General features: G+C 43.2%; 2 protein-coding genes across 3 annotated transcripts in view; one reads left to right on the top strand and one right to left on the bottom strand.

Annotated features, from left to right (window-relative positions):
• The window catches only part of FBXL13 (F-box and leucine rich repeat protein 13), a 234,129-nt gene that overhangs the window by 112,513 nt on the left and 101,084 nt on the right, over positions 1-20,532 (bottom strand). For both annotated transcript variants that reach the window (XM_077471772.1, XM_077471773.1), the window contains exons 10-11: positions 3,667-3,719; positions 1,448-1,548 (exon numbers count right to left, since the gene is read on the bottom strand). In XM_077471772.1, coding sequence (XP_077327898.1) covers positions 1,448-1,548; positions 3,667-3,719 — 154 coding nt within the window. The remainder of the gene's footprint in view (positions 1-1,447; positions 1,549-3,666; positions 3,720-20,532) is intronic.
• LRRC17 (leucine rich repeat containing 17) overlaps positions 1-20,532 on the top strand; it is a 31,311-nt gene that overhangs the window by 2,942 nt on the left and 7,837 nt on the right. The gene's annotated exons all lie outside the window — the stretch shown is intronic.

The raw sequence follows: 20,532 nt of genomic DNA on the forward strand, positions 1-20,532 counted from the left end.
ATACCACAGTGGCAGTGGGGGGGGGGGGGTTCATTAGAAAAGCCATACTGCAGCCATACCACAGCATTAAAGTCAAACTATAGGCAAAACTTTTTTTTCATTTTGGATAGAGTAAGGGAGGATTATAACCCCTGTCAGATTTGTTTCTTGCCATCTGTGTCCCATTGCAGAGATTTCCCATCACTAATGTCCCACAGCCAAACAGGAAGTGAGAGGAAATCTCAGCAAATTAAGGGAATTCCTTGGGGAACCGCTGCTGTCATCCTGTATCTTGTGGGTACTCTTAGGCAGAACAATTATTTTTAACAGTTTTTAATTGCAAAATGTTTTCCTTAAGCCTGGATTCACACTGTAGCGATGCAATTCCAGCGCTGGTTTCCACATCGCATCTCTCCCACAGGCAGCTACAAATACTGCAGCTGCTGACTTTTAAAATAGTGACACTTACCTGTCCAGCGCGCCCGCGATGTCGGCACCCGAAGCCGATCTCTCGATCGTCTCTTGGGTGCTGCCGCCGCCATCTTGGGTATGGGAACCAGGAAGTGGAGACTTTCGGCTTCATTTCCCGGTTCCCTACTGTGCATGCGCGAGTCGCGCTGCGCAATAAGGATGGACCCACTGCCTCTGGGATCTGTGTGTTTCCCAGCAGGCAGCGGGGGACTTTCGGAAAGGGGCGTAATCTACGCCCCTTTCCGCAGAGAGCTATCCCGGAAGTGGGTGCAGATACCTGTACTGTACAGGTACCTGCACCCCCCTCCCCCCCTCCCCCCTGAAAGGTGCCAATTGTGGCGCCGGAGGGGGGAGGGGGACCTCCGCTTTAATGACACCCCCAAATTGGTGATCAGTGCAAACTGTGGATTCGGACAGGAATCGGATTCCAGTGCGGGGGGAAAGAAGTCCTTGTACCTTTTTTTGTGTGAATCCAATGCGAGTTCAGAAATAAAAACTGTATGGCTAAACTCGCTTTGCACAGACATCGCATGTGATCGGCACCACAGTGCGGTGCGAATCACATGTGATGTCTGCGTTCGGTACAGTTTGAACCTGGGCCGAATAGTGTAGCAAGGTGGGGTTTGGCTCAAATAATACACTGCAAAGAACAGGAGCATGTGCAACAAGCTGGAGTTTTGGGATATATGCTTAGTTCATCCAAAGCACTTAAGCCTAGTACACAGTGATAGTTTTTTTTGGTTCAACCCAGCAGGGCTGAATGAAAAAAAACTGACAGCTCAGGAGGAGCTGCTGTACTCACTCTCCGACATTAGTACATCGATCTCCCCTGCTGTTCTATTGTGTTCTGGTAGGGGGACTAGAAAAGGGCCACATCTGGACCTCGGGTTGCTGTATGTAGACCCCTGCTATAGACCATAAAGACAGTTCGAGAAGGTCACCTCAATAGGATGCTATTTGGCATCACTGCTATGGAAGAATTTGTTACCAAACCTACCTGGACATGACTCGTAAAGTAGTATTTGTTATTTCAGTATGTGATAAATTGAGATAGAGTAAAGCAGGGCATCCTTCAATGATGACTTTCATTGCTTCATCCTGGACAACAAAAAGCAAATGATTTTTATATAATACTAGTATCAGCATGGGTGTTTCGGACTATGTGGTGCTCATTGGTCTCAAACTGGGATATTTGGCACACATTTCCAATGCTTACCAAGCATCCTGTAATATCTGTGGAACCTAAAGTGTATTGTAAAGAAAGGTCTAGTACGCTTAAGTGATAAGTAAATTTACTGAAAATTGAACCGTGCCATTTGCCTTCCCTTTCCTCCTCCCGTCTCCAATTAAAAAACTTTTTTTTCCACAGAATGCAAGTTGTTTTGTGAATGGACAAGGAGAGATCATGCAATTCATCCATCATTCTCCCACCTTGTCCATTCACAGAATGCCTTAGCATAGAGAATAACATAATTTCTGGAATACAATATCACAATAAGAAAACTTTGTTTGTACTAAGTATTTACAAAGTTGTCACCAGATAAATAGGCAGAAATGCAAAGCTTGCTCTGTCCAGGTGTGAGAGCTGAAGTGATTAGGGTTGTAAGCAACTAGAGTGGTCATATACAAACTTTAGAAGAGGTTATATATTCCCAGTCGTTTTTAGGGATGAGCTCAAGTGGGTTCAGACATGAGTCTGAACTTGCCCGAGCTATCCCACCAGAAAGCTGTCAAAACGGAGAGGCAATCACAGGCAGCGGAGGCATTCACTCCCCTGTAGCTGCATGTATGCTGCATGGGGTGTATATGCGTGCGGCTATGGGAATGCATCTGCCACCTATTATTGGAACTGGCTTTGTCAGCTTCCCGGTAGAACTCGACTGAGCTCATCACTGGTCATTTTGACCCCAGGTAAGTAGCAATGTATATAGGTATAAAGGGTGCATTTACAACAATGACGGATGGGCCCGATGGGTGCTGTTACTAGGGTTGCTACTTGTCTGGGATTCACCCAGACAGTTTGGTTTTGGAATCATGTGTCCTGGTTTCAAACTGCCTGAAACCCAGACACATTATTCAGACTGGACTATGGCTTCCCAGCAATTTTGCTGGCTGGAGCTGTCTAAGCCGAGAGTGACTGTTACACTGTCTTTCACACAGCCCAAAGCTAGCACTAATAATTCCCCCCCCCCCCCAAACACATACAGACAGGAGAGGAGAGAGGGCTTGATTTGCTCCTCTTCCTCCAGCCCCTATCCCTCTGTGTCTGCCCACACTCCAATCTCCAGCACCGTGCCTCAGAAAAGGAAAGTGGGGGCTGGAAATCTGAAGTCCAGCAGCCTCAGATACATCTGGATGAGAGGTGCTGACTGCGCTCACCATCCATCCCTGTGACTGAAGTCCCCCCCTTCTCTTTCCTGCCTCTGAGTGAGTACACTAAGGTAAATCAGAGTTCTCAGAGTCAGAGAACCTCTTACATCAGGGTTTCCCCTTTACACCAGAAGCCACAGTGTTCCCCCTTCAATCAGAGCCCTCTCTGTATATCAGAGTTTTCAGTGTTCCCAGTAAACCAGGGTTCCCAGAGCATCCCTTATGTTAGAGTCCCCATACATCAGAGTCTGCAGAGTGTCCCCTTACAGTGTAAGGGAACTCTATGGATTAAGATGTAAAAGGGGAACTCTGTGGACTCAGATTTAAAGGGTGACTCTTGTGATTAACTTCATATGATTAGAAATGTTATTTATACCATAAAAAAATAGCTGGGTTTGACTTGAAGAAAAGGTGGCAACCCTAGTTGTGACAACATATCTGGCGCAGCATGCATTATTCAGTCAGGTTTACAAAGAATCTGCATTGCAAAATGTTCATAATGTATACCTGCCAGATGCAAACAAAAAAGGGAAGCAAATGATTACTATAAACCATAATCTAAACTATTCCTTCATTAAGAACTAGTGGTATCACCGAGGCATCACACACTGAAATCTCTACAGCTCAGCAATCTGTATCTATGCTTCAAGTACAATTCTAAAATAAAATACAATAATTTATTTAACAAGACTATTTTATCCTGCAAGAAGGGAGGGTCAGTGGTTTTATAACAGAAATAAATGAATCCACATGGCTCTGGCTGCAGTTCAGATGTTACATCTTTATTCGATTACTTCATTTCGAATCTGCAAGCTTCTTTAAATAGTACTGATATAAGTCACTTACATTTAAATTTGGGCACTCCGACAAATTTAGATCTTGCAGGTTTTTACATTCCCCTGGAAAAGAATTATAAATAATTTTTTTTAGCAAATATATGTTTATATCTTATTCTTAAAATAACTCTCATACTTATGTACACTCTATTGTCAAAAGTATTGGGATACCTGCCTTTACACGCACATAAAATTTAATGTCATCCCAGTCTTAGTCTGTAGGGGCCCACCCTTTGCAGCTATAACAGCTTCAGCTCTTCTGGGAAGGCTGTCCACAAGGCTTAGGAGTGTGTCTATGGGAATGTTTGACCATTCTTCCAGAAGCGCATTTGTGAGGTCAGGCACTGATGTTGGAGAAGAATGCCTGGCTCACAGTCTCCTTAATTCATCCCAAAGGTGTTCTATTGGGTTGTGGTCTTGACTCTGTGCAGGCCAATCAAGTTCCGCCACCGCACTGTGCACATACCAATTGCCCCCTGTTGTTATGTTTAAAGGGATGGATCACTTTTACAAAAAAAAAAACTGCCTATGCAGGTAAGTGTACTTGTAGATAAAAATAAACTGTGCAGCTTTGATCAAAGTTGGAAAATGCCTTTCGTATACTGAAGGTGTGGACCATTGATATACCTCCCAAGGCCTAGCTAAAAATCTCTCTGGGATGGCATTGTCCTTTTCTACCTTGTTGCAAGGAAGTTTCTAAGACACTCCCAGCATCCTCTGGGACTGTGACATCATAATGGGCGGTGACATCATCTGGCGATGTCCCTATATAAGTCGCCGCGTGCCGCGTCCCTGCCATTGTGACCGGAGACCGCGACGAGGCAACATCTCCAGAAGAAAAGAACAGAAGAACAGAAGGCCAGAAGACAGCGGCGACAGAAGACCGGGCCACCACCTGTAAAAGAGCTAGAAGAAGGCGCGGTGGCCCGGCAAGAAGAACCGAAGAGGGGGACAAGACCCTTGAAGAGGGGGACAAGACCCCCGAAGTCGGAAGAAGAGGGTGGCGGTGAAGAAGAAAGCTGGGCTCCTCCGCTAGTGAAAGAGCTAGCAAAAGAGCAGAAGATAGCGGAGGAGTCCGGCGAGAAGACCCCCAAAGACGGAAGAAGGCCCCCCGGAGCTGTGCAATAAACTATTTTAACCCTTGTGTGTTGTGTTTTTTTTTTACTTTTTTTCACAGGTGAATGGGTAGGGGTACATACCCGTACTCATTCACATAGGGTGGGGGGCCGGGATCCGGGGGCCCCCTTTTTAAAGGGGGCTCCCAGATTCCAATAAGCCCCCCGCCCGCAGACCCCGACAACCAACAGCCAGGGTTGTCGGGAAGAGGCCCTTGTCCTCATCAAAATGGGGACAAGGTGCTTTGGGGTGGGGGGCCGCGCGGCCCCCCTTCCCCAAGGCACCCCCCATGTTGAGGGCACGCGGCCTGGTACGGCTCAGAAGGGGCCTTTCTTGGCCAGCCGGGTAGCATGCTTGGATAAGGGTCTGATATGGACCTAGGGGGGGACCCCACGCCGATTTTTCGGCGTAGGGGTTCCCCTTTAAGTCCATACCAGGTGACGAGGCCAGCGACGCCTCCTTCGCTGGCCCTGGCTATCTAGAGACGCGCTCAAAATGAGCGGACTTTGCTCCGCATGTGTGGGCGAGTCCGTTCATTTTAAAAGTACGGCGGATAGTCCAACGGACTTAGTACGCCGTATTAGTCCGCTGAAAAAGTGCCGTGTGTGGACAAGTAGCTAGTTCGGAAAGTCTGGCGGACAGTCCGGCGGAAAGTCCGCCAGACTAAGTCCGCCGGAAAGTCCGCCAGACTAAGTCCGCCGGATAGTCTGCTACGTGTGTACGCGGCAAAACCCTTGCACATGTGTGGCCCTCTATCTCCTCCTTTGCAAAGCTACTGTGACAGGGGAAAGAGAGTGCAAGGGTTCTTGAATCGGCTGATGATATCTTAGCAACAGCCTAGCAAAAAAGCATTATGGGGTGATGCCACCCCTAAGACTTGTTTAGCCAGTCTTCAGAAGGAACGGAAATGGCCTACCCCTTAAGCTAGAGCATTATTTAGCTTTTATCAAAGCTGCACAGTTTGTTTTTATCTACAGCCCACCCTTAACTGCCTAGGCTGTTTTGTAAGCATTTTGCTATATCTGTATGATAAGTGCAAAACAATGGTTGATAATGTCATAAAATCAAAGCTGTCCAGTATACTGTTTGCTTTATCTTAAAGATCTCTCCTAGTTGTTATTTTGGACTACAAAATAATTAGCTTTTATGTCAAATAGGGGTCAAATTAAGGGATTTGGATCTTGCTCCCTCACAAATACTACGCTCACCCTCTGATTCTATTCTACACTATCTAACTCACATTTTCAATCTCTCCCTCTCTTCTGGCATCTTCCCCAAATCTCCAAAACATCCGCTAGTCATCCATATCCTTAAAAAGCCCTCACTGGACCCCACCAATCTTAATAACCTATGCCCCATCTCCTTACTCTCCTTCCCCTCCAAACTCCTTGAAAGACTGGTCTACAACCAACTGAGCGACCGTCTGACTATGAACAAACTTCTTGATCCCCTTCAACCAGGATCTTGCCCTCAACAGGGAAACTGCTCTCCTTAAACTCACAAATGACCTACTAATGGCTTAAACCAATGGACACTATTTTGTACTACTTCTCCTGGACCTCTCTGCTCCTTTGGTACAGTGGACCACTCCCTCCTCCTCAAAAAAATTCCACTCCTTTGGTCCATGTGACTGTACTCTTCATGGGTTCTCATCCTACCTATCCCACTGCTCCTTCAGTGTCATTTACAATTCTACTTCCTCCTCTTCTCTTTCTCTGTCGGGTCCCCCAAGGTTCTGTTCTTAGACCTCTCCTTTTCTCAATCTACACCTCCTTTCTGGGTCAGTTTATAGCCTCCCATGGCTATCAATATCATCTCTACACAGATGACACTCAAATCTACCTCCACCCCCCAACTCACTCCATCTGTCTCCTCACACATCACCAACTTACTAATAGACATATCAGCCTGGATGTCACATCACTTCCTCAAACTCAACCTATCCAAAACCAAACTCATGTTATTTCCTCCCTCACATGCCCCTTTCCCTGATTTCTTTGTCAAAATCAACGGCTCAACTATCAACCCATCCCACCATGCCAAGGTCCTAGGTGTAATCCTGTACTCTGAACTATCCTTTTGGGCCCACATCCAATTGGTGTCCAGAGCTTGCCACCTCAGCCTCTGCAACATCTCCAAGATATGCCCCTTCATAACTAATGTTACCGCAAAGCTTCTAATCCACTCTCTGGTCATCTCTTGCCTTGACTACTGCAACTCCCTCCTCATTGGCTTACCTCTAAATAGGCTATCTCTCTTCAATCCATCATGAACGCTGTTGCCAGGCTCATCCACCTTACAAACCACTCAGCGTCTGCTACCCCTCTCTGCAATCCCTCCATTGGCTGCCACTCAACCAACAAATTAAATTCAAGATACTAACAGTAACTTACAAAGCCACCCACAACCTGGCCCCCAGCTACATCACTAACCTGAACTCAAAATATCAACAAAATCATCCTCTTTGCTCCTCCCAAGACCTCCTAATTTATAGTTCCTTTGTCCCATGCTCACCTCCAGGCCTTCTTCCGAGCCTCTCCCATCCTCTGGAATGCTCTACGGCAATCTGTCTGACTATCTCCTACTTTGTCTGCTTTCAGACAATCCCTGAAAACTCATCTCTTCAGAGAAGCCTATGTGGCCCCCACCTAACATCTGTACATTTATTTTCTCCATCAGCACAGCCCCCACAGTTATTACCTCTTATATCTGTTGACCCTCCCTCTTAGATTGTAAGCTCCAATGAGCAGGGCCCTCTGATTCCCACTGCATTAAACTGTATTGTATTTGTACTGTCTACCCTCAAGCTGTAAAGCGCTGCATAAACTGTTGGTGCTATATAAATCCTGTATAATAATAATAATAATAATGTGACCTTGACCTGGCCTAGAAAGTGCCTAAGTGCCAACACTGCAGAAGGTAATAACCCTGTGGTGACTGCAAGCATGTGCTAGACTTCAAATCAACCCCTATGGATCGTCATAGTCCCATAGATTCCTAGATCCAGGCTCCTAACATAGACAATTATACTGGTGTTAAGGTGCTTGCACTTCAGCTGTGATGGCTCACTTGTCCCCCATTCCTCCATTCCACCCATTCATGTAGCAGCACAGAATCATCCGTCGTTGCCCTTCCATGGCCATATATTTTCATCCTTTAATATAATATTTCACATAACAAGGATTCCAAATACAAAACTGGAATTTTAAATAGGTAGTCCATAAACACAAACATACTCTTTAAAATTCTCATTTATTATTTAAATATTTTTAGAAAATTATCATCATCTGTACCATTCATAAAGCCCTCTTATACAAAAAAGTGTAAATATACTATATCTCCTAAAATGTTGTGCTCTCCAGCCTCCAAGTCTATTCATTGGTCCAGTAACCCTCATATTTATCCTTGTTATCGACCACATTCTAAATTTGAGAGTCACCGTTTGGGGGGGGGAGAATATTCTTACACGCTTTTTAGACAACTACTTACTTTATCAGGAGGAAATAAAGGAGGTGAATACATATAACTACATAATTACATGTTACATTCTTACATACAACAAAACTAGACAGAATAATCATTTACTAACTTACTAGAACAGCATAGTACAGTAAGCCAATGTATAATGTACATTAAATTACTGTATTATGCTATTCTAGTAAGTGATCAGTCTAACTAGTTTGGTCATTGGTGGCTGGACATGGAGACAGGATAATATAAAATGTTAGGAAATATAGTATAAGAACTTTTTTATGTACAATAGTATTTTACAAATTTGTGTTTATGGCATGCCTATTGGGATAAGGGTATGGAATAACAGTAAAAATCCAACCATACAAATATATCCTGTTAATATTATTTCATATAATGAGATCTACGATATATTGAAGGCTGGGACTATTATAAGCATAAAAACATTGGTATAACAATCTGGTTGCTGTTTAAAATGTGGGAAACTGAGTTGGTGTTCCCTTAGGTGTTAGAACATGGTAAGTACAAAAACAGAGTCAAAAGTCTTTTTGGAAAAGGGACACCAGTAAATATTCACATGATTTATACGTATCTAATTTAGGAAACCAGCAGAGTTAAAGCTGAATGTCGCATGTCGCACTTAGCCTTGCACAGCTCAGTCGCTGTTAAGCTTCACTTTTTAGACAAGTTGAATGACACTCTTATCAGTAACTCACCAAGGATTTCCCCATGAATCACTTGTCAGCTGTATCCAGCTGGTATTCATCCAGTATAGTTAGGCTAAACATTCTTTAATGTCTGCTGCAAGACCTCGAGATAAATAATTGCCCTCTTCCAGGATTCATAGTTAATTGTGTTACATAAAAAAATATACAAAGGATTCCATTTCCCCTAACAATGTTTGCCACTTAATACTGATATTTTAATTTATGCATTACCCAAAATATTATTTATCACAATTTTAAAGTGTAAGTACAGTTTCCGTTCTTTTTCTGCTTTCCTGGCATTCATCCCTGGGTGCATACTGCCCTAAACATACAATAAGTAGCATTTGTGCACCGTTCAGCCACAGCAGCTATCAGCCTCTCGTTGATTTTTATGGGCTGCTGGCAACGAGGCTGGATGGTGCAAGCATGCCGTGCATCTGTGCCTTCCACCCACACCAAGAAGCCAAATCTCAAACACTGAATCAATACACCCAGTGTGCCCAGAGGCCTTGCCCTTTTCATGCTCCAGCGCTGTCCCCAGCTTCCTCATATGGCAGTCCTCTTCAGGCAGAATAACAATTATTCGATTTGCCCGTTTACTGTGAACGGTTTACACTGGCTCAGTCTAGGTGGCACATCATCACATAGGCTGTGCTCCCATTACTCAAGGACTGAGCAGGACCCACGTCATTACATGAGCTCCACTCAGTCCAGCGAGAATACCCATTCCCTACTGCTGCCAGAGGAAGCTGCCTTGATCAATACACATATTTGCCAGCACACCAAGATCTTCAATTGCAGTCCAAAGATTTTTTTTGCAGAGAGATCATATCACAAGAACAAGTGCAATGTTTTTAAAGCCACTCAGGCCCCATTGTCAGACATGTGTACAGCCGTATCCAACTGTTTTAAATTCCCGTAGGCGACAAAACTGCAGCTCTGCCACCTATCTTTACCATTTCCTGGCTGACCATCTGAAAGAGCCCTAATTTTCACTTTAAATTAACTGAAAACCCTAGAGGTTCACATACTTTTGCCACGTGCAAATATGCAACTTTGGATAATTTTCCCAAATAATAAATTAACAAGTACAGTGTTTTGATTATTTTCTTTAAATGTTTTTCTCCTTATCTAGTTGTAGTATCAAGATCATGTTTTAGGTCACATATTTGCATAAATATTGAAATTCAATAAAACATGTCAATTGCACATTTTAGTGCACCTCTACACTGTAATGCATGTTAAAAATAAAGGACATTGTGCATTTTGTAATGTATAAAATCAGCAAAAACAAGCATATAAAACTAAATAAATATAAAAGTAAAAAGGTGAATAAATGAATGCTTTATTGCATACATATAAGTGTAAAAGACCGCTATGACGTTTATTCTAGTGTGACAGATTTCACACAGTACTCGATTTAGTAAAGTAGTGGCATACTCCCTGAACACAACCAATAATCCCATGGCAAGGTAAAGGTAACCTTTCCCAAATCCTACAATATTCCCCTTGTGTATCTTCTGATAGACATGACTTTTTTTGAAGGGAAAGGGGAGGCATGATTGAAACCTTTAAATACATCATGGGTAAATAAGGTTCAGGGGGGCAGTTTTTTCAATATGAAACCAAAATCAAGAACACAGGAACATTAACTCAAACTAACTGGAGGAAAGTTCAAAGCTAATTTTAGAAAGTATTATTTTACCGAAAGGGTGCTTGATGCCTGGAATAAATTACCAAAAGAGGTAGTGAGACAGTCAACTGTAAATGGCTTCAAACATGATTGGGACAACCATAGATCTATACTCAGACACTAAAGTTAACAAGAAAACAAAACACAAAAATGAAACAAAAACAAATGGGCAGACTTGATGGTCCTCATAATCAAACAGGTCATTTACTTCTGGACCTCTAGGCCTCATGCACACTGAATGTTTCTGTTATCTTTCCTAGACGCCTTTCCTCCTGGCAGCAATGGCAGCAATGTTTTGGTAGAAAAAATGGTTGAAGCTTGCAAACGCATTAGGCGCATCAAGCGATTGGGCAGTAATTAATTTTAATGACTAGAATAATGATTTATTCTGGACTTTCAAATAAATGAATGCTGAAGCACCAAAACACACCTAGTGTTACGGTGCGTTACCGTGCGTCAATATTTTTTCTGCCAAAATGCCGCTGCTCCTAGCAGTGGGGTTTTTTCTACCTCTAAATGCCCCTGGTACTAAACTCCTCTAGCCGCTGATGTGTGCATGGACACATAGAGGGTTATTTACTAAAGGAAAATCCACTTTGCACTGAAAGTGCACTTGGAAGTAAAGTCGCTGTAGATCTGAGGGGGACATGCAAGGAAAATATCAAACAGCATCTACCCCTTAGATTTGGAGCGACTGTACTTCCAAGTGCACTTGCAGTGCAAAGTAGATTTGCCTTTTCGTAAATAACCTCCATAGGCTAAAATGCAGAGGAGGCAGAAAAAAAAAAACACTAGACGCTCCAAAGAGCAACATCAAAAACGTCCAGTGTTCATGAGGCTTTACGTTTTAACCTCCCTGGAGGTATTTCCGAGTCTGGTTTGGGGTGGAATTTCAGAACCAAAATCGGTAACCCCGAGTCAGACTCGGGATCGCATCGCAGGATCCAGGTACAGTTACTTACCTTGTCCCCAGCATCCTGCGATGTCTCCCCGCAGTGTGAGCGGCTCGTCCTCCGCTCGATTCATTATGGAGCCATTCCCTGCGAGTGCTGTGACGCACTGGGACAGAGAACGGCGCCAAATTCAAAGAGTAAAACACACAATACATAATACAGTACACTGTAATCTTACAGATTACATTACTGTATGAAATTACATCACATCCCTTTTGTCCCTAGTGGTCTGCCCAGTGCCCTGCATGCAGTTTTATATTATAAAAACTGTTCTTTCTGCCTGGAAACTGGAGATTGTCCATAGCAACCAAAACCGTCCCTTTACATCAAAAGTGGTTTTAGACCAGTTAGACAGCAGTGATAATAAATCAGAATCACTCGCAGAATTGAGCGATAGCGTTTTGTGGGGAGATCCGTCATCAAACACTGAAAGTAATGACACCGACAATTCTGCAACTGAGCAAATTTCTGTGTTTTTGATTTGATTACATTATTGAATAATTTTTATTATTATTATATTATTATTTGGTATAATTATTTATAGTTATTTATTATATTATAATGTATGATTTCATTTTTCAAACTTTATCATACCCGGGATGTCTACTAGACTCTGGTTTGGACAGATTTAAGTGAGTTATTCCTAAGCCCTTGTACACATGGTCAGACATTCCGACGGAAAATGTCCGATCAGACCGTGTTGTTGGATAATCTGACCGTGTGTGGGCTTCATCTGACTTTTTCCTTCGGAATGTCCGACCAACAAAGTTTGAGAGCTGGATATAAAAATTTTCCAACAACATGATCCGATCAGACTTTTTCCAATCGTTTGTAGAGAATCCCGATCGGACAAAGTGCCACTCATGCTCAGATCAAATTACGAGACCAAAGCTATTGGCTACTAGACTGAAAGTAGTTTCGTTGTAACGAACGAACGTCATTACATTCCGAACGATTGGATTTTCCGACAACTTTGTCCGACCATGTGTATGCAACACCATTTTCGTACAAAATCCGTCTGAAAAAATCTGACGGATTTTGTTGTCGGAATGTCCGACCGTGTGTAGTACAAGGGCTAAGAATTACAGGCCTACAATATAAAATGCCAAATTTCCATGCAAAATAATGGTACCGCTTTCAGCGCCAAAAATCTGAAATAATCATACCGCCAGGGAGGTTAAGCTCACCATATGAATTGGTATTACTTTTTTCCTATGCTTTAATTGAATATAGTGAAGTATAACTAAAGGCAAATCTTTTTTTTTTCATTTTGGATAGAGTAGAGAGGGATTAGAACACTTGTCAGTTTTAATTGCTGTCTGTGCCCCCATTAGGAGATTCATCCTCTCTATTTGTCCTATTTGCCATTATCATTAAAAGTGAAAGTAAAAGGAAACCCCAGATTTTGGTTTGTCCTCAGAAAGGTAAAAGAGGGGAAATCTTCCAATGGGCAAACTAGTTATGGTGACCTGGGTGTCCTCAAGGAACTCCCTTATTTGCAGGGATTTCTTCTCACTTCCTGTTTGGCTATAGGACAGGAAGTGGAGGGAAATCTCTGCAATGGGACACAGATAATGAACAAAAATCAGACATGGGTTATATAAACCTCCCTTGCTCTTTCCAAAATGGAAAAAAAATGCCTTTAGTTCTACTTTAACCATAGTTTTCAGTGTCTATTTTTTAAACAACTTAGCATAAATGTAATAATAATGTTAACAACGCATTATCAGTCCATAGAACAGCCACTCCTGGGTCTTGTTCATTATCATCAGTGTCCTGCAAAATGTGCAGTTCACATACAACCAAAATAAATATTGCAGTCTTCCCTTCCAGATTTTATTATCACACTTCCTTTGAGTCCTGCCCTGTTCATCTGTGAGAGAAAACAGATCCTAAAGCAGGAAAAAAGTCTTAGTTCATATATATATATATATAGTACATAGCATATGATCTCTGGAGCACTGCACCCCGAACAGCCAGTATGGACAACTTACTGGATTTATGGCCGCTAGTACTACACAACACAAGATAAAGCAATATAAACATAAAAGCATTTAAATTCCGTTGGTTACAAATGCATAAAAATTCTTAAAGTGAAAGTCCAGCAATTTTTTGAGGAGAAGGGTTTGAGCCCCCGTTTCTTTTTTAGTGCTATACACAGCTCCATTTGAGAGATTCCCAGTCACAGTGACAACAGTTTCCCTAGACAGGTAGTGAGAGAAATTTTTAAATAGAGTGAAAAACCACGACAGGAGTTATAATCTTTCCCCAATGTATCCAAAACTGGACACATGCTTTAGGTTGTGTGTGCAGGGAAAAGACAAAAGGGCATTTTACTCTTATTTTATTACGGATATTTATATAGCACCAACAATTTATCTAGCACTTTACATATACTATACAGTCACATCAGTCCCTTCCCACAAGTGAATGCATAAACATACTAAGATAATTTAGACAGGAGCCAATTACCTACCAGCAGGTCTTTGGAGTGTGAGGGTAAATCTCTGCAGTTGTGGTTATAATTTAAACCAATGACCAATGTAAGCTAGAAATACTAACCACCAGGCCACAGTGCTGAAAAATAGGGCAGATCAGATCATTTATTTTCCTTATGTGTTCCTATATGATCTTACACACAGATGTTTTTTTATTTCTGTCTGATTCATCACTTAATGATGTATCACCCTGATATTTAGGCATGGCTGCTATCAAATGTATATGCCAAGTGAGAGTTGCCTTGGCCAATTGATAGGAGGTCAATTGATTTCACCCCAATTCTGGAATTGCTGCACTTCTCTCTTCTGTCACTAGATGGCCGGGTATCTGGTGGCATTAAATAAGACAAGGGCATTGCAAGGACAGATTAGGAATGAATGGGGCGTCTCAGCCAATGGACAGGGATTTTCTTGGGTCCCTTGGCCTTCTGGGAGAGCCTATTTATTTGGGTGGAGTCAGGTGATAGGGGGTTTGGTGCCACCTGGACGGCTGTCTGGGTGGACGTGTGTTGTAATGCCCCAGGTTGCTAGGCCATAAGCCTTGGGCCTATCCCGGGGACATCTGGCTGCTAGGCTGTCTGAGAGTCTATTCAGAAGCAAGAGAGCAACGTAGGGTTGAGACTGCGTCTTGCAAACTAACCAGAAGCAACGGTTCTGCCGGCTGGAGAACCAGCTGTGGTCGGAGGTTGAGGAGAAACTGTCGCCACTAAGGGACCATCCACCTTACTAACGGAGATCACTGTGAGTAGCTGAAGCAGGTACCTGAGCAGTATTCTCACCAGCTGTGGTAGGTGAAAAATTGGGAAAACTTCAGCAGGTGCCAAGCAAGGGACCTAGCCAGTGGAGGTGACACTTGCAGAGCATTATTGTGTGCCAAGCCAGGGACCAAGCACGGCAGCGGGGTGACACTTAAAGAGTATCTGTGAGTTCCAAGTGCTCAGGCGATCCAGTGGCGAGTGAAAGACTGGGAGCTCAGCAGAGTGAAGTTATACAAGAGATTGTAAAAGAAGTGAAAAAGTTCTTTGCAACCTTTGTTAGAAACTGTTTGTCGCCATAGTAGACAGCGGTCCTACTCATGCAGATGTGGTGTCTAGCTGGATGCCTTTCCCTGCATGGCTGTCTGCCTATAGTTGTCTCAGGGTCTGCCAATTAACATTACATCTACTAAAGGGTGTCCTGGCCCTAACCCTCTCTCCCATAGTTCTGTTTATAAGACAATAAATCTCTTTGCATTCAAGAAGTGTCTGGCACCCATTCCTCTTCCATCTGCATGAATCAATTCTGGCACGTTTTCCTGACACCAAGAGAAAAAGGTGACGAGGAGGGAGTTCCAGCACACAGCCCTGTGATTAACAGCCTCCACCCTGTTTCTGTGTGCTGTGTGAGGGGAAGGGGGGTTCCCTTCCTTCCAATCAGCTCTCAGAGTTCTCCTCACTGAGCTCTGCAGGGTGTAAATTCAGCTCTACAAAATAGGGGATATTTTTATGGCATTTTTATTAATATTTTTTTTTTACTAGTAATGGTGGCGATCAGCGATTTTTATTGTGACTGTGACATTATGGCAGACACTTTGGACATTTTTGACACATTTTTGGGACCATTGGCATTAATACAGCGAACAGTGCGATAAAAAATGCATTGATTACTGTAAAAATGTCACTGGCAGTGAAGGGGTTAACACTATAGGGAAGTGTAGGGGTTAAGTGTGATCTAATATGTTTTTTTTTACTGTAGGGGACGTGGCTTGGCGAGTGACATCACTGATCGTCTTTCCCTATGACAGAGAACAGACGATCAGTGACAAGCTCACTAGGAAGCACAAGGAGAGGTTTGTTTACACTTACCTCTCCCCGTTCTTCAGCTCTGTGCCCTGATCGCGGGACACAGGCGGCGATCGGGTCAGCCAGTCCCGCAGTCATGGAGCTCAGGACCGGGTCGCGAGTGCGTCGCTGGTGGCGCATGCGCCACCCACGGCTGGGCTCTTAAAGGGCAACGCACCTGTACGTGCTTGTGCCCAGCCGTGCCATTCTGCCGACGTATATTGGCGTGAGACGGTCCTTAAGTGGTTAATCAATAGGCTCAGGCTCTGTACTTTGGATGACCAGAAGGAAAAGTGCTAAGTAAATATTATTAATAATAATAATAATAATAATAATATTTTTTTATTATTATTATATTCTTGTCCCTTGCCTCAGTGAAGCATAAGTACCTGACTTCTGTATGGCAGGGGGCACTGCATCACAAGACAAGCTGAATAAAACTGCCTACACTTTGACGGCTAAAACCGTTCCCACATATGTATTTCAACTACATTTTTAGCTCTACAATCTTTAGCTATAACCTATTAAAGGGGTTGTAAAGGTTTGTGTTTTTTCACCTGAAGACCCCTTTCACACCAGGGCGTTTTGCAGGCGCTATAGCGTTAGAAATAGCGCCTGCAATCTGCCCAAAAAAAGCTGCACCATTGTCTGTAGTGTGAAAGCCCGAGGGCTTCCACACTACATCGGTGCGCTGGCAGGACGTCAGGGAAAAGTCCTGCCAACAGCTTCTTTGGAGCGGTGAAGGAGCGGTGTGCTTACCGCTCCTCCACCACTCCTCCCCATTGAAATTGGGGCTATTGCGGCGTATTGCCGGTGGTTTTAACCCTTTCTCAGCCGCTAGCAGGGGGTAAAAGCGCCCCGCTAGCGGCCGAAATGCGGTGCAAATCCGGCGGTGAAATGCCGCTAAAAACAGCGGCGTTTTACCGCCCACGCTATGGGCGGTGTGGTGTGAAAGGGGTCTAATGTATCCTATGCATTAACCCCCCCTAGCGGTATTCCCGAGTCTGGCTCGGGGTTGAATTTCAGTACCATAAGCGGTAACCCAGAGCCAGACTCGGGAACGCATTGCAGGATACAGGGAGAGTTACTTACCTTGTCCCCTGGATCCTGTGATGTCCTCCCCACTGTGTGTGCAGCCGTCCTCCGCTCGATTCACAGTAGTGCCTCTGAGCTCCGTTCCCTGCGACGTTACGACGCACGGGAGCGGAGATCGCGCCAAATTCAAAAAAGTAAAAACACACAATACACATACAGTACTGTAATATTACAGATTACAGTACTGTATAAAAAAATTACACACTCCCTTTGTCCCTAGTGGTCTGTCCAGTGCCCTGCGTGTAGTTTTATATTATAAATACAGTTTTTTCTGCCTGGAATTTGGAGATTGTCCATAGCAACCAAAACGTGTCCCTTTATGTCAAAAGTGGTTATAGACCAGCTAGAAAACAGCGATAATAAATTAGAATCACTTGCAGAATTGAGCGATAGCGATTTCTGGGGAAATTCGTCAGCAAACACTAAATCTAATGACAGCGACAATTCTGCAACTGAGAATTTCAGTGTTTTTGATTTGATTACATTATTGAATATTTTTTTATTATTATTATTTGTTAGAATTATTTATAGGTATTTATTATATTATAATTTATGATTTTGTGTTTCAAACTACTATCATACCCGGGATGAGTTATTCCTAAGAATTGCAGGCCTACAATATAAAACGCCAAATTTCCATGCAAAATAATGGTACCGCTTTCAGCACCTGAAATCAGAAATAATCATACCGCCAGGGAGGTTAAGGTGAAAAAACACCTCGCTGTCATGGGCCCCCCAGCCCCCCCTCCCGTTTTACTTACCTGAGCCCATTCACCTGCTGTGCGCATCCCCCGGCGTCCTCTTCTCCACTGAGTCTGGCCGTTGATTGGATAGATTGATAGCAGCGCAGCCATTGGCTCGTGCTGCTGTCAATCACATTCAATGATGCAGACGCCGGGGGGCGGGGTCAAGTCATACACTTGGTGTCTATGGACGCCGAGTGTATGACACGGGAGCACGCCCGCAAGCTAACCATCTCGGGAAGGATCTTCCCAGGGGGGGTTAGCTTTAGTGGGGAGGAGCCAAGACAGCCGCCGTGGGACCCCAGAACAGCAGGATCGGGGCCACTCTGTGCAAAACGAACGGCACAGTGGAGGTAAGTATAACATGTTATATATATATATATATATATATATATATATATATATATATATATATATATATATATATATATATATAAAATCAAACCTATACAACCCCTTTAACTAATCCATTCTAAGCTTCTATTATGAAAATCACCCGATATTCCAAAGCAGTCACAGTGTAAGTTAGTGGGAGCCATGACATTGAGGGAGAGATTTACTAAAGCTGGCACAAACAGAATGCAGTGCAGTTGTGCATAGTAACCAATCATCTTCCAGGTTTTATTGTCAAAACTTAATTGAACAAGCTGAAGTTAGAGGCTGATTGGTAAATACACACAGCTGCACCACATTCTGTGTGCACCAGTTTTAGTAAATTTACCCCTGACATTATCTACCTAAGGCCGGGTTCACACCGCTGCGATGCGGGAACGCCGCGAATCCGCGGCGTTTTCCCGCATCGCACACCTCCCGCCGGCAGTTCACACTGCCCTATGCGGATGGCTGGGAGTGTCAATGTTATGTTAATGACACCCCCAGATCCGTCGGCATATCGCAGTGCGATCTGCTGACTCGCACAGGAATCGGATCGCATGGTGTGAACCCCCATGCGATCCGATTCTGTTGCGGACCCAAAAAAGGGTCCCGTGCGAGTTTGCTGCGGGAGCGCTGCGAATTCAGCCATACTATCTGTATGGCTGAACTCGCATTGCTACGGAGATCGGATGTGATTTGCTGTGCGAATCACATCCGGATCTCCCCCCGCAGCAGTGTGAACCCAGCCTTAAGGCAAAGTTCACTTTTGTTTTCTAAAGTCCAGCTCCCCTATGTACCAATATAGACATTAATGTACTTATTTAAAAAAAATAAAATAGCTTTCCATTAATTCTACACAAGATTACCTCACTCTCTTCATAGCTGTTTAAACACACTGCTCAATTACTTCCACCTTATTTCCTGGTGAGACTATAGGACACAACATAGGATGGAGTTGACCAGCTGATCTCATTAGCACACACCCTGTTTCGTCAGATTTGGCGACCCATCAGATTTTGTAACGGAAGTGACGTTCCATCGCCACCATCTTGCTACACCCCATACTTTTCCACAGTAAGGATACAGTGAGAAGGCAGCAAACATTTTGTTACACCCACCGAGTCTTGAATTTCACACTTATTTTTAACAGAAAACTGAATTTATATAGTGAAATACAGGTTTTTTAATTCCGTCACACTGTTTTGATATGAAAGCAACTGTGTTCTGTCAGATTAACAAACCTGTGAGATCAGCAGGCTTGCCGCTGCTTTTAAAATTCCACATCTAAACATTCAGATGGATTTTTAAAACTTAAATTTAACAATATAAGCTCAGTTTACTGTTAAAAATAAGTGTAAAATGCATGACTCCAGTGGGTGTAATAAGATGTCCGCTTGCTGCCTTCTCATGGTATCCTTACTGTGGACAAGTGTGGGGTGTACCAAGATGGCGGTGGTGGAACACCACTTCCATTACAAAATCTGATGGGTAGCCAAATCTGATGAAACACCTGCATCATCTACCCTCAGCTGGTCAACTCCTTCCTGTGTCATGACCTAAAGTCTGTCCAGGAAGTAAGGCAGAAGTAATCGAGCAGTGTGTTTAAACAACTATGAAAAGAGTTATATAAGCCGGTGTAGAACTAATGGAAAGCTGATTTCTTTTTTCAAAATAAGTACATTAATGCTATATTGGTACATAGGGGAGCTGGAATTTAGAGGGGAAAAAAAAAGGCGAACAAAGGTGTAATTAGCCTTTAAAAGTGGGACCTATTTTTTTTTTTTCATTTCTTCCACATGGGTATGATAGTATGAAGCGTGTAAAACAGTGCTTGTTGCACAGAAAGGATTGCTTCTTTTGTACAAAGGCATTAGGGTTATATTATGCAGTCAGCAGTGTAAAATATTTAGAATCATCTTGAAAGATGTTTTCCTATCAAAAGACAACAAAATGAAAGCAAAAGATAAAACTGTGGTGTCACAGCATCAGTTGTTTGCCTTCATTTTCAAACAGTACGCAAGAAAGAGGCAGAATCCAGGAGGATGCCTTTGGGAACATCTCCCTTTTTACAGCTTTATTTACAAAGGCGGTGCATAGTGGAAAATGTGTTTCAGCTTGTAACAAGTTACTACAAAGTGTGCAGACACATGCCTGCCAACATCATCTGGAAGCAAAATACAGAGGAGTTCAAAAATTAAAAAAATCTTTATTTAATCTTGTTCAAACCAGAGCGTGAAAGTGCGCTTGTATTTCAAGCAAGACTCTTCACTGTAGTAAATGCAGTTTCAAAGTTTTTGTACATATTTACAACACCTCCGCATATAGGTTATATGCAAGTCATTTGTTCAAAGCTTTTCATGCTTAATAGTAGCCAAGTATTGAAGTAAATTATTTCAGTTAGGAGG

This window comes from Lithobates pipiens, unplaced genomic scaffold (assembly GCF_037356315.1).
Source record: "Lithobates pipiens isolate NorthernLeopardFrog02 unplaced genomic scaffold, aLitPip1_a1.2 Scaffold_8, whole genome shotgun sequence".
Lineage (NCBI taxonomy): Eukaryota > Metazoa > Chordata > Amphibia > Anura > Ranidae > Lithobates > Lithobates pipiens.